The sequence below is a fragment of the Trichosurus vulpecula genome, chromosome 8 (assembly GCF_011100635.1).
Source record: "Trichosurus vulpecula isolate mTriVul1 chromosome 8, mTriVul1.pri, whole genome shotgun sequence".
NCBI classification, from domain to species: Eukaryota; Metazoa; Chordata; class Mammalia; order Diprotodontia; family Phalangeridae; genus Trichosurus; species Trichosurus vulpecula.
The window spans coordinates 115161245-115176614 of NC_050580.1; the positions used below are offsets into that span (position 1 = coordinate 115161245).

Consider the following 15370-nt stretch of genomic DNA (forward strand, 5'->3'; position numbering starts at 1 on the left):
AGAATGTTTGTGTCTAGTAAATCGTTTCATTCTTTCCAGGACTCTTCACTTATGGCCGACAGAGGAAATGCTGATTGTCTGGGGGCTTATTCTCAGATAATGAGTTCATCTGCTACTTGCATTTAGTGAATTCATTCAGCAGCTACTAATTGCAGTGAAGTGAGTATCCAGAGACTTTAAAGATTCAGATCTAAGCTTTTATTTCTCTGTTCTCTATTGTTATCTTAATATTCTTACATTCAAAAGGAGAAAATGTTTTGATTCAGGATTTGAATCTCTTGGAGGCCTAAGAAAGTGGAGTCATTGAAGTCAAGCTGACTCTTCTGATACTAGCCTCCTAAATGAAACGGTGGTTGGAACAGGCCCTGTCTTCAAGATGAACTCAGGTCCTACTTCATCAACCAACACTGCATATAAAGTTTACCATATTCTGACATCATAAAATGATTCGTAACTCTTCAGACTCTTGGAGTCATAACTATTGGAGGGATGTGGCATTGTGGAGCCTGCTTTAGTAGCAAGCAGGAGGGTAAGCTTTATTTTTTCTTGGAGTGGCTATTGCTATTATAAATAGCAATCGCTCTAAACTTTGTTCTGAACTCTGGTCCCAAATCATCAACGCCCTACTGGGCATTTCCTCCTGGATGTTTGTCAGTGCCTCATACTCAACATGCCCAAAATGGATATGGAAAATAGGGTAGAGTCAGTGATTCCAAGGTAATAGACCTCAGTAACTGAGAGATTTGTGGTACACTCAATTCAAATAGGGTAATTTGGAAGAGAGGCAGTTTCAATCCACAGCTAGGAAGCAAAAAAAATCAAATCTTCCATCTGTTCATCTTCACTAGGACCACTAGTTCTATAGCTTTCTTAGGTTGTCATCCCTGTTATGACTTCACTTTTCTCCCTTCACATTTTTAACTGTCTAACTAGTTCAACCTACACTGTCCGCTACTTTCAGATCCCTTGTTCTAATATACTGTCATTTCTCATGCCTTGGCATATCCCTACCCAGTATTATTCCTACTATCCACCATTTTCATTCCTCCACTGCTGCTTCTGAAAGGAGCTGGTTAAAGTCAGTCAGCCAAGCTGTCAACAAGAAAATTATGTCCCTGTAATAAAGAAATATTTTTATACTCTTCTCTAATTGATTCTCCATCCTATTCTGCCCAGAGACTGCCCTACATCTTTCTGTTCTCCATCCTCACTACTGAGAATCTTGCCTATGCTAATTCCCTTAATTTCTTTTTCTTCTCTTATTGCTTTAGCTCATATTTCTAGTACAATATTAAATAACAGAGGTGATAATGGGCATCCTTGCTTCACTCTTGATTGTATTAGCAAGGCCTCTAGATTATTCCTGTTGCAGATAATGCTTGCTGATGGTTTTAGGTAAATATTACTTGTCATTTGAAGGTGAGCTCCATTTATTCCTATGCTCTAGTATTTTTAATAGGAATGGGTCCTGTATTTTGTCAGAGGCTTTTTCTGCATCTGTTGAGATAATCATGATTTCTGTTGATTTTGTTATTGATATGGTAAATTATGCTAGTAGCTTTCCTAATATTGAACCAGTCCTACATTCCTGGTATAAATCTCACCTGGTCATAGTGTGTGATCCTTGTGATATATTGTTGTAATCTCATTGCTAGTATTTTATTTAAAATTATTGCATCATATTCATTAGAGAAATTGGTCTAATAATTTTCTTCCTCTGTTTTGGTTTTTCCTGGTTTGTGTATCAGCACCATATTTGTGTCATAAAAGGAATTTGGTAGGACTCCTTCTTTGCCTATTTTTCCAAATAGTTTATATAGTATTGGGTTTAATTGTTCTTTAAATGTTTGGTAGAATTTGCTTATGAATCCATCTGTTCCTGGGGATTTTTTCTTAGGAAGTTCACTGATGGCTTATTGAATTTCTTTTTCTAAGTGGGTTAGTTAAGTTTTTATTTCTTCTTCTTTCGCTTGGTGACCTCATCTTCTCCCAAGGGTCTAATTATCATCCATGTGCAAGTGATTCCTAGACCTCTCTAATCACCATCCTTAGTTTCTGCACCCTAGTCGCACTATTAAATATCTCTGAACTCAGTGTACCATAGGCATCTCAAATTTCATTATCGTCTCTCCAAATCCCTGCCCTTCATCAAATTAGATAATATTTGTAAATCACTTAGCACAGTGTCTGGCACAGAGTAGGTATTTAATACATGTTCCTTCTCTCCCCTCCTCTGCTCCAATTTTCTGAACTTCCCTTTTTTTCCCTCCAGACCACTACCCTTTCAGTCACCTAGTTTCAAAACCTCCAAAACTCTACCCTTGACTTTTCATTCTCTGTTACTGCACATATGCATTCAGTTGCCAAATCTTGTCTTTCCACCTCCACAGCCTCTCCCTTCTCTCTTAGTTCACGTCTACTCCCCTGGTTCAGGCAATGACTCTTTAAGTTCAGTTTTCTATCTAGTCTACACCTAGACCTTTTCAACAGAGAGAAGAAAGTATTGACAGGAGGAGGAGGGCAGTGGTTCTGCTTTGTTTGCTCTGGGTCGTCTAGGATCCTCGCTTAACTTTCTGGTATCCTTTTTCAAGAGTATAGGCATGTGGAAGAGGAGGAAATAGGCCAAATCACCTTTTAAAGGACCCTTAAATTTAGTATTTCTTTGATTAAGCATGATATATTGTTAAAAATAATAAATGCTTTGGTAGCCATGTACTTACTTATTAAGCTTTTACTCAATGTCATGAAAACCTGTGTACAGGTCTTTAAAAACTTTTTATTGGGTATATTCAAGGGGTTAATGTATCAACAGGAAAATAGTCATCTGTGTAACAATTCTAACAAATTACTCTAATTCTACTACAATTGTTATCTTAGGTTTTATATGATATGACTTTCCAATCCCACTTAATTTTTTAAAAAATCCTTTTAATTTCATAACATAGTCATTGACGTTGGTCCTGCACTAGCTTGTTCCCTGTCCTGAAATACAAAGCTCTGACACCCTTGGATAAATTGCCAAGAGCTACATAATAACTTGGAAATAAAACAAGGGAACTGAAAGCTTTTCATATTTCCTATACTTCTACAGCAAGCTCTTACGTGGCTATGTCTTTGTTATTCATGGAGCAGCTTCTCTTCTGTGTGATTGCTGGGCTTTTTTTTTCCCCAACAGGCTCATGTAAAGGTGACTGGGTGTGTCCTCTTGATGGAAACCAGCTATGTGAACAAGACCACTGTATTGAAAGAGTGCAGGTGTTGGTTTGAATGACTGTTTAATGTTTGCAAAAACGGGTTTGTTTTTAGACTAGGCTTATTTCTTAATGTTTGGTAGAAAGGATATATAGAAATGGTAATGTGCCTTACTAATGAAAGGCAGACATCCTAATGTTTTTTTTTCTTTTGAGTGTCATTACTTTAAGACAAATAAAATTTTATTAAAAAATCTTAGCACTTGGGTTTTTCTATTTTACGAAGTCATAGAATTTTGAGCAGTGTCAACGAATACTATACTTCACTATGTGTCCTTAACATTTTTTGTTCTAGAAATAAACCTACCACATTGATTGGATAAGTTGTTAATTCATGAATAATATGAGATTAGAAGCTATGGTTCTCCAATAGATGGGGCTTTTCAAAACATAAAACTTTTATTCTTTTTGTCATAGTTAATGGGTGCCAAAAAAATGATGGGAAATTTTAAGTGAGGCATATTCTGAGTGTGTTAAGGATTTGGTTATGAGATTAGAGCATAGACAAGTTGAGATGCATGGCATTAAGTTGCCTACTGTTTCTAGTTTCATTAATGAGGACAGTTTTATATTTTAATTCATAAAACAGTTTTATAACTAATATACATGCAGAGCTTAAAGGTTGACTGCCAAGTTTTTAAATTTACCATTGAAAACTGAAACGTGATAAGCAGAAATGAAGCTGGTTAGGGTAAAGTTTACTGACAGTTGAGCACCGGAGTAGTGATGAGAATAGTAAGTAGATTTGTGATTTCCAAAGCAGTCCCTCCCCCTATGCAGAGGCAGCATTTCAACCTTTCATAAATGAACAATTGTTTAACCAATTTATATGCTCTGTTATTAAGTATCTGTTGCTTTTCAATTGCCCTCATTCTTCCTTGTGCCAGAAATTCCCATCTCTTTAACTGCTGCTTCTCCATTACTGACTTGAAAAGAGCTACACTCCACCCTCACATGAGACAATACCAGCTGCAAAATGTCCCTGTCAAATGTGACTGCAGGTGTTCCCTTTGAGCAATACATTATTTCTTTGTTCAGTCATGTTCAGTCATTTTCAGGCGTATCTGACTGTGACCCCATTGGGGGCTTCCTTGGCAGACATACTGAAGTGATTTGCCGTGTTTTCCTCCATCTCATTTTACAGATGAAAAAACTGAGACAAACAGGGTTAAGTGACTTACCCTGGGTCTGAGGCCAGATTTGAACTCAGTCTTTCTGACTCCGGCCCAGCACTCTATCAACGAAGCCACCTAATTGCCCTCACTAGGCTTCTATCCTTCAGCAAATATTGAGCAGCTACTCTAGAGAAGGTTATCATGGGCCAATTCACCTGACTCATTCCATGTGGAGGAAAACAACTCAAAAATAACTAACAATGTAATCTGCTTAGAAATGTTGAGTTCAGAGGAGAGATCGAGGGCTGGGCTGGTCAGGGAAGGCTTTGCGCACCTTGGGGATGTCCAGCAGGGAGTGGAAATGATGTTTTGAGTGGGGTTGGTATTTGAAGGTACTGTGTTATAGTGAGAAAAGGTTAGAACCTGGAATCAGGCCTGGGTTCAGGTCCCAGCTTGAGAATTCCTGAGCTGTGTGACCTTGAGGAAGTTGCTTAACCTCTCTTGGTCTCAGTTTCCTCTTCTGTAAGAAACTGAGATAATTTTGCAATGCTTATCTCACAGAGTTGAAGGCTATGTGCTTTGAAAATGTGAGCTGTTGGTGTGAACTAAGGCTTGGAAGTGGGATTGTGTAATACATGTTTATAAAGGTAATACAACACCAAGAATATGAAAACTAAATTGAAGTACGAAATCAGACCTATTCTCTAGGCAGGCAGAGATGCCTTTTAAGCAGGGAAGCAATGTGATGAACAGTCTTATTCAGATCAATCTCATAGTATGAAGGGTAGGTTAAAGGTAAAGTAGATTAGAAGCTATGGCAGTGGTTCTCTGTGATAAAAGTCCTCAAGCAGAGTCATTGCACCAGGAGCCAAGGGAAAGCAGTCAGATACAAGGGTATCCCATACACAAACAGTATGCTTTGGCTAGGAGAAGAAGCAGCCTCGCTATATGGAAGGAATATCAGATGATCCACTCTTGGGTATTTTATGTATTCATACACATGTTATGTGTAAGCCCACTTTTATAAATTCATTTATGATGTATAGTATAACGGCTTCTGTCTGGCTCTGAAGTTTGTGTTCGTAGCTCAGGCAGTGCACCCCAGATTAAGCTCTTCAGACTTCCCCAGAGCCCAGATCCCTAAAAAGTTTCCCCTCTTGATTCTCTGCCTCCCACCCATAAGTCTTAGTTTCCCTTCTATTTTTTTTTCAGAATATAGGGACACAATCACTATCCCTTGAATGTTTATGGCATAACCATGTAACTTGATACTTCTGTGTCCAGTTCAAATCCTGCTTCCATTGTGAAGCTCTTCCTAACTATCTTTGTCCACAGTGATTCTCTCTCCAAATAAAATGAGAAGGCATTTATTAAGCCTTGTGTTTTTGGTGGTGTGTTAGACGCTAGGGATTCAGATACAAGTCAGCAAGACAGACTCCTCAAGATATTTACATTCTAATAGGGGAAGGCAACAGAAAGGAGAAGGGAGGATGTATGAGTGCTAGCATTGTTTGGAAATGGCCCAGAAATGACATGGAGGCCTGGATACTTTGTATAATTTACAGCCTTCTAATTTTAGGTATAGAGTATGTTTCTTTTTTTCATATATATATTATTTTTCCCCAATTACATGTTAAAACAGTTTTTTGACATTTTTAAAAAAGTTTTCGAGTTCCAGATTCTATCCCTCCTTCCTTCCCTTCTCCCCTCCCTGAGACAGTAAGCAATCAGATACAGGTTATACATATGCAATCATGTAAAACATTTCCATATTAGTCATTTTGTACAAGAAGACTCAAATAAAAGAAAAATAATGAAAGCAAGTGAAAAATAGCATGCTTCAGCCTGTATTCAAACAGTATCAGTTTTCCATCTAACTAGAGAACTGACCAGCATGAGTACATGTACAATTAAGAGTTTTGAGGGTGGGGGGAGGAAAGGTGGGAAATTCGGGGAAGGGAGCATCAAGGACCAGTTTTACCAACTTCACATTTTTTTCCCCTAGAATTGAGCCTACCATTAGACATCAATCTAGTCTAGAAGACTGTGGCAAACTTTGGCATTGAAATTCCATTACAAACTCTTAACAATCCAGGCTTTTCTAAAGAAAAACAGGGTTGCACAAAATGTTGAAGTGGATAGCTAAATGTATAAAGATGCTGTGCAATATCCACATTAAAAAAAGATAATCTATGGCTGTCATAGTCAAGTAGGATTCCAATCTTCTTTGGAGGAACTGTAATCTGGATCTCTGGAGTAACCCCGTTGTGCAGAAATTCATATTTATGCCTGAAAATTTGAAAACAAATAAAGCTTCACAAAACTCGTGGCTTTGCTATTGCACATAACATTTTATATTCCTGATTTTATTAACATTTTTATGACATTTCCTTCGTTAAATGAATACCAAAGTAATTTGTTGTTTCCAAAGCCATATATTTTCCAAGCTGTGTCTTCTTTCAGCACTTGACTCAAGAGACTAATTTCAAATTTGTTTGTGCAGGCAAATCACTCTACCTAAGAAACTCAATATAGTGTTTTCATGAAACTCATTTTACATTAAAATTCCTGTAGGAAGCTGTTAAAACATAAATTTAAGGAACTTGAATTATAGTATTTGGGTGGGAAAGTATGCTTGGTAATAAAGGAAATTCAGAATTAACATCATGATAGTTTAAGGACAAACAGTAGTGCTTAACAAAATAGGGGAGTTAATCTGTCCAAAGAAACAGGAAACTTTAATTCTAAAGAGGTTTTTACCATCTCTAGCACCTTTTTATTTTACAGAAAAATCTTGATCTTTGGCTCAGTACCCAAATGAATGAATAACTTGCCCCGTGTGCTCTAACCCACTGGTTCCCAGTGATTGCACTGAAATTCTTTAGTTCACCTTTCAGATACCCTGCTGGTGTCACAGCAGACCAGGCTGCTTCCTTATGTTAAGCTTTTCCTGTTCCAAACCAAGCAGTTCCAAAGAGCCAAATGACTATGTCATAGGAATGATGATCATTCATTAGTGGGAGTAGCAGCAGTACCTAGAATTAGACTTCTGGACCAGTCACTGCTATCTGCCCTATACCTGGCAATGCTGCAGCTATGCTAGAAAAGGCAGAATGTGATGGGACACTAAGAAATCCCTCTAGTGAGAGGCATCGTGGTGGAGTGGAAAGAGGGCTACATTTAGAGTCAAGTCCCAGTGATAAGTATCCAAGTCAAGATTCAAACCCAGGTCATTAGACTCCAGAGTCAGTCCCCTTTCTCCTGTACTATGCCACCTCCCATCTCTCTCTTCTGCATTTCAACTCCACCCTTGACTGTTTTCTTTGTCCTCCCCAGCTTTTTTTTATTCTAATCTCTTTCACTTAACAACCATACTCCTGATCCCCTATCAGTAGGGCAGGTTCCATGTCGTCATTAAATTTAGCCTTTTGTATCCTAGGTTTCCACTTTAATCACTTAGAAATTCAGTTATGATGAGATCTCTCCTGGTCTGTTTCCTCTAGTGTAAAAGTAGGGACTTGTAAAAATGTCTTTTTTTGTGTGTGTGCCATTGTCCCTACCCCCTCATCTGCCAGTTTACACATCCCTACTACGGACTGTTAAAAGGACCGTCTATCTCCTTTGGTATGTAATGGAAAATTCAGCACTTGAGAGGTGTGTTGTGTGGGAAAAGGTTCTTAAAATATTGCCCTGACTAGCTGAGTTCACCACATAGGAAGGCTCAAGGCTCAATACTAATTTAAAAGCTAGAAAGTAGAAACTGGGAAGTTGTTTAGAGTAATAGCTGCTGGGGCTTGAGGGATCTGTTGATCAGGCTCAACACTCAGCAAATCCCTCCTTTCTGGATTTTAGTCAAGGTCACCTTTGGCCCAGATACTAAAGCAGAAGTCTAGGAATCTGGTTTAAATGCTGTTGCTATCTATTCTAAAAATTCAAGTGTTCTACCTACCTTTCTATTGTTTTCAATCTCTTTTCTGGAGATACTTTTTGTAATCTGGCTCTGGGCACAGTAATCCTTAGGACACCCGAACTGGATTTTCCATGCAGTAAAAAATTCAGCTCTATACTTGCAGAATATATCTTATGGGGAAAAATTAAGTCTTACCCTATCTGCTTGGACAAAAGATGCAATTAGAGTTATAACACTAATCCCTTGGAGAGCAATGAAAAGTAACAATTTGTGGGAATGATGCAGATAGGAACAGGAGCCTCATAAAGCCCATGAGGTCCCAGACAAGGTCAGCCTACTTAGAAAGGCAATTAGACATTTTCCTGATGGTCAAATGAAGTTGTCTTTTTTTTTTTTTTAAACAATTTCAGAAGTGGAGGAAGCGTGCAAGAATGCTCTTCCCTGTTGGAAATTCTGTACCGTGGAAATTTGCCCTGGCTGTTTTGTTGAAGTAGTGTGGCACTGGAGTAGAATGTCTAAGAAAAGAAATTTCTGTCCCTGACCACAAATCAAAGAGAACCACAATATAAATTTCCCCCCATGTTACTAGAGGGGGAAATTAAATTATGCATGTTCTTAACACAAAGTGGAGCTTACATGGTAAATCAGATCCTTTCTGAATAGGTAGGCAATTTCTAGGAATCTTTTTTTTTTTTCCCGGTTTGGACCTCAGAATACACAGCAAGAGAGGTGAGCATGAAGGTCATGAAACATCATGGAACCATACTCTCATGTCTAAGCTGTTTTGTCGGCATTCACTGTTGCTAATTAGAAGGCCTTTACAAGGCAATTTTAATCCTCAGGAAGTGGAGGTTTTACTTTACCTTGATGATATAAAAGTGTGACTCATGCACCAGGATGAGCTGTCTGCCCCAAGGTCCCCTTGTCTGTCGATATCTTCAAATGCAACACCAACTTTGTAGTCCATCTGTTCATTGACCTCCACCTCCCAGTAGTGCTGTCCTTTAATAGGTATCAGGCTTCCCATAACAGCAACACATCTAATTTTTGGAATATGTAAGTATTAGTTTTCATTAATTAATCATTCAACAAATACTTATAGTAGTAACAGCTTGCATTTATATTCATCCCATAAGATTTGCAAAATACCTTTGATCCTCACATGAACCTTTAGAGGTAGGTACTGCTAATCTCCCTATTTTACAGAGAGGAAAACTGAGGAAAACTGTTAAATGACTTGCCCAGGGTCACACCACTAGTAAGTGTCCAAGGCAAGCTTTGAATCTAGTCCTTTCTAACATCACACTCTATTCACTACTGCATACTGCCTCTCAATTTTTATCCCATGCCAGCCAAGCAAGACACTGTTTTAGGTACTGTGAGGTCTACAAAGATGAATGAGACATGGACCTTGCTTTCACAGAACTTACAATCTAGTAGAAGAGACAGGTCCACATATCAGGAGAGGGTACAAAGCACACTTTTAAGTGTCATAAGAGATCATGGACTTTGCATGAAGTGTATGGGGGGATTCAGGAAAGGTCTTGTGGAGAGGTGGCATCTAAGCTTCTGAAGAGCAGATATGACTTTGAGTGGCAGAGGTGGTAGGAGAGAGGGATGAGAATCATCTGAGCAGAGATGGATAGTGATATGGGGAAACAGGCTGAGGTTAAGTGACTTGCTTGGAGTTGCACAGTTACTAGGAGGGCAATAGAATTCAAACCTAGGTCTCCCTGACTTTAACACGCTATCCATTATGCACCACTGCTTCATTATGGTACCATGGTGCCATTTGTAAAACAAGAAGTAGTGGTCATCTACAGTGTGAGTCCCTTCAGGCAGATTTGTGGATATCCTATGCCTCTTTGCTGGTACACTCTCACAGGCCCTACTACCATCATCCTTCTGAGCGTGATTCTCTTGAAACAATTCACTAACTTCTTCAGTTCTTCTGAAGATGAGAAAAGTAAGGTTACTGTGATGGTGATTAAGTAGAAGAAAGGGAGAAGAAACATACCAGAGAAGGAGGTGATTGTTTATAAAAGTCACTGTGGTTTTTAGAGTTATAAAAATAAGAACTCGGCTAAAGTTAAAATTGTAAGTCACAAGTGGAAAGGGAATGAGTTGACAGCTCACAAAATGAAAAAGGAGAAAGGCAACCATATACATCGAAGCTTGCAGACAAAATATAATTTTCCAGAGCATAAAGTGCAAAGCCAGTGTGGAGTATTGTTAAGCTAATTGCTATAATAGAAATGGCTTATAATGGGGGGTAATTCACTCCACCTAGAATCAGTGGCAGAGACTAATAGGAAGTGGTGTCTCAGTGGAGAGCCCAGCAGTATGGAGGGGAGGGAACGGAACACAGAGTACCTAGCTCACAGCTGTGCAGGCAGACTTCATTATCAAGGTTGCAATTTTTCAAGGCAATCATAGGGAAAAGCCACAGGATAGCAAGAGTGAAATGGGTAGGAGTGTCAGGAAAGAGCATTTAGTAATAAGAAAAGACTTAAAAGTCATTGCTGGTGTTTGGCAGCATAGGCGATCCGGGCAGTCTGATTCCAATGCCAACCTTCAGAAATGACCTTAGGGTCTTTGAATATACAAAGCATTAGACTTGTGTCTTGTCCTATAAAGATAGAGGACTTGGCAGAAGAGGGTCTTCTCTGGAAATTAAGCATCCACCAAAGCATATCATTGCCAGTATTTCTGCTGCACTGGCTGTCCAGAAGCCTCCTACACTATCCAAGATCTAATTTAGAAGCCGTCAAAGTTCCTAATTCAACTGGAATCATTGAGCCTTTCCACCCACTCTCAAAATTCTCACTTTCTGATTGCTCAGGCTAAACTTTGTAAGGCAATGATCTCCACTGCCTTCAAAAACATACACCTCATACACCTTGGCAAGTTCACTCCTTTCACAGTCCTCCAGACACTTTTCAAGAGGTATCAGCACTTTTAGTTAAGAGGATAGTTGAACAGGGGTTCCCAAGGGCCTGGGAGAACCTTTATCCTTTCCCCTCTCCTCAAAACAGCTCCCCTTATTGACTTCCCGATATTTGTCTAAGATGCCATTCATTCTCCCATTCACTCAGTCATTCCTCCCTCTCCACTGTCTCTTGCCACCTCCTGCTCCCTTCTACACACATTCAAATCAGTTACCATGTTCTTTTGATTCTTCCTTAGTAAGATCTCTTGCCACTTCACATCTAGATTATTACGGTCTCCTTATTTTAACTTTTTTTTAACTAATAAGCATCTATTATTTCTTCCCCATTAGATTTTTTCCCGTTAAGATTGTAAGTTCCTCCAGGGCAGGAACTGTCTTTTGCCTCACTTTGTACTTCCATCACTTTCTACAGTGCCAGGCATGTATTAGGCACAATTGACTGACTGATTGGTATCCCTCTTACCTCCCTTACTCCCCAAATTTTAAAAAGAAAAACAAAACCCTGCTAACAAACATGCAGGGTCAAGTGAACAGAGAAAATGCCTTCATTGGCTGTGTACGGAAATATAGATCTGCATTTTGAGCCCGTCACCTCTTGGTCAGAAGGTGGGTAGCATGCTTCCTCATCAGTCCTCTGGAGTCATGGCTAGGCACTGCATTGGTCAGGGTTCTTAGGTCTGTCCAAGTCACTTATCTTTCCAGTGTTATTGTTGTCTAACTTGTTCTCATGGTTCTGCTCACTTTCCTGTGCATGACTTCATACATATCTCCCCGAGTCTCTCCAAACTGTCCCTTTTATCATTTCTCAAGGCACAGTAATATCCCACTATATTCACCAGTCTCCGTGACTCATCTATCCCCCTTCCATCCATCCCGCACATTGCTGTCAGTTTAATCTTTATAAAATCCCACTCAGGGGGTAGGTGGAGGAGTATATCTGGAAATTACTTTGAATACCAATAAAACTTTAAAACAAAATACCACTCCTATCAGTCATCTGCTCAGAAATGTTCATTGTCTCCCCTTTGCCTACAGAATAAAAATCTAAACTTGATACCCTGGCACTGAAGATCTGATCTGGTCCCTGCTTATCCTTCCAATTTGATCTCCTACCACTTCCCAACATGAAGCCTTCATCTTTAGCCAGGATCTCTCTCAAAAAGATGCTGCATATTTTTCTCACTACCTTTGCTCACTTTCCTGCCCCTCCCACCCTTCACCTCAAGTATTCTTTATGTAGTCAAATCCTAGTCATCTTTCAAGGCCCAGTTCAGCAAGTACCTAGAGGCAGTTGGGTGGTACAGTGACACTGGGCTTGGAGTCAGGAAGATCTGAGTTCAAATTCTGTCTCAGTCACTTAGAACTAACTGTGCGACCTTGGGCAAGTCACTTATTTACCTCAGTTTCCACAGCTGTAAAATGAGGATAATAATAGCACCCACCCCCCAGGGTTGTTAGAGGAACGAAGGAGATAATATTTATAAAGCACTTAGCACCATGCTATACAAGTTACTGTTTTATTAAAGTAACATCTCTATGCATCCTTACCACCACACCCTACAATGAACCTTTTCTCCTCTGAACTCGTATGGTTTCATCTTTTGTCATGTGGTACTTTGTTATTATCTTGTATTGTTAATTTTTCATTTTTGCCTAGATGACCTTCCCATCCTAGCTGCTTGAAGGCAGGATCCATACCTAATGCTTCCTTGCATCTGAAATAGCACTGTAACATAGTGCCTTCCACAAAATAAGTGGTCCATCAAGATCTAATTGATTGGTTGCTGACTTAGTATAGGGAGCAATGGCACCAGACCCTTGATTTCTTTCATTGTCGCCTCCACCTCCACCTAAGCTTCCAAAGTGACTTATGGCAGCCTGACCTCAACATGGAATATTGATGACAGACTTGAGATTCTATGGGGCCCAGAAGAGGAAAGGATGGTATCCATGGGCTTGAAGATAAGAATGAAAGAATCCCAGCAATTTGCAGAGAACTCAGAGGCAGTATTTTCTGATTGAGACTCAAGAATTCTCTCACTCCTGTCCACAGTCCCTTCCATGGAAGGGGAATTAAAGGATAAGTAAAAGACCAGCACTTGGGGGAATCACGAAGTTTAAGTTAAATTCCTCATCTTAGCATTAAAAGCCCTCCACAGACTGGTTTCATTCAGCCCACATTTCCATACTGATTATTCCCTTTTATATACTCTGGCCTAAGTGCTTTTTCCTGAATTTTACATTCTTTTTCCAGCCGCCCTGTCTTTGTACTCCACACCTCCATTCCTCAAGAATTCTTGGCTTTGGTCAAGGCTTAACTCAGATGCCACCTCCTACAGGAAGTCTTTCCTGATTATTGCCCTATTCCTACTGAAATTATCTCAAATTTACCTATGTGCTTAAATGATGAAGATAGTGTGGCGTAGTGGATGGAGAGCTGGTCTCAGAGTCAGGAAGACATGGGCTGCAGCCCCGCTTCTGAAGACACATGCTGGCTGTGTGACCCTGGGGAAGGTACTGTGTTTCTCTCAGTAAGCTAGGTAGCACTAAGAACTTGCAGAGAAGGTGTCAACTTGCATTGATAGAGGGAGTTTCCTCTCCTGATAATTCAATTCAGAAGGCACTTATTGACTGCTTACTATGAATAAGTCACTTGTCAACCTTAGCCTGGGTGACTGCCAAGATGGTGTTGCCCTCAACAGAAATAAGGAAGTTTGGAATAAGAATTTTTCTTTTTTTTGCTGGGGAGGGGGTGGTGCAGGGTGGGGGAGGTTGCAGGAATGTTAACTTTTATTTTAGACATACTGAGTTTGAAATGCCTATGGGACATCCATTTCCCATAAGCAATTGGATATTTATGGTGAGAACCTGGGAATTCCCTATACCAATGAAATCAGAGAACTTGTCTCTATCCCTCCCCTCTAATAGAATATAATAAACTCTTTGAGGACAGAGGCTGTTTTTCCTTCTGCCCTGGTATTTCCAGTGGGTACTTTAGTACTTTGTTCATAGTAAGCTTTAAGTAAGTGTTTTTTGAACTGAATTATCAACATCAATCAATAAGCATTTATTACTATGTACCAGTCATTGTGCTAAGTACTGAGGAGACAAAAAAAAAAAAAAGGAAAATCAGTCTGTACCCTCAAGGAGCTTACTATAGTGCGACAGACAATATATGCATGTACATGTAAGATACATCCAAAGTAGATGGGAGGTAGCTTTAGAGAAAAAGGCATTAACATCTAGGGGGACCAGGAAAAACCTCCTGGAAGAGGTTGTACTTGAGCTGAATCTTAAGGAGGTCAGGAATTCTAAAAGGCAGAGATTGGAAGAAACAGCATTCCAAGCATGAAAGATAACAGCCAATACAAAGAGGAACAGTGAGCAGGACAATATGGCTGCATCATAGAGTGATAAGAGAGGAGTCATATGTTAGGGGCCAGGTCGTGAAGAACTTTCAATGTACTTGATAGTACATCTTTGTAAATTTAAGAAAACTCGTGTGTGAAATAGAAGCACATGACCAAGGCTTCCCTGAGGCAGCTGGTGGCTCAGTGGATAAAGCACTGGGCCTGGAGTCAGGAAGATTTGGGTTCAAATCCAGCCTCAGCCACTTTCTAGCTTGTGACCCTGGGCAAGTCACTTAACCTCTGATTGCCTGACAAAAGGATCCACCAGATCCGCTGGAGAAGGAAACCTCTCTAGGATCTTTGCCAAGAAAACCCCATGGACTGCTATGGTGCACGGGGGTCCCAAGGAGTGAGACACAGCTGAACAGCAACCACAAGGCTTTCAGGAAGTCCTGGTTTTGAATCCCTTCTTAGACACTTTATTAGATAAGTCACAAAACCTCTCTGAGACTCAGTTTCCTCATGGGTAAGAATGAGATTCCCCAAAATCCTTCACTCCCTTTAAGACTCAGCTCTAGTGCCTGACCCCATTCTCCATCTCCAGCTGCTAGTGTCCTCCTCCTGAATTACTTTAAACTGAACTATTTGGATTTTATTTTGTATTTATTCTAAATATACATGCTGTCTCTCCTGACTGAATGCAGGCTCCCTGAGATCTGGGGCTGTTTCACGCTTTGCTGTCGTCATATCCCCAGTGCTTAGCACCGTGCATGGCACAGGTGCTTAAACAGATG

General features: G+C 39.9%; 1 protein-coding gene and 1 non-coding gene across 2 annotated transcripts in view; one reads left to right on the forward strand and one right to left on the reverse strand.

Moving 5' to 3' along the window:
• The first annotated feature begins 278 nt into the window (after positions 1–278).
• Positions 279–410, forward strand: LOC118830392. The gene has a single exon (XR_005009037.1).
• Positions 411–3416: 3006 nt separating this feature from the next.
• FSD2 (fibronectin type III and SPRY domain containing 2) overlaps positions 3417–15370 on the reverse strand; it is a 77734-nt gene continuing 65780 nt past the window's right edge. Inside the window, exons 12-13 of the mRNA XM_036735653.1 lie at positions 9140–9316; positions 3417–6655 (exon numbers count right to left, since the gene is read on the reverse strand). Coding sequence (XP_036591548.1) covers positions 6403–6655; positions 9140–9316 — 430 coding nt within the window. The 3' untranslated portion in view covers positions 3417–6402. The remainder of the gene's footprint in view (positions 6656–9139; positions 9317–15370) is intronic.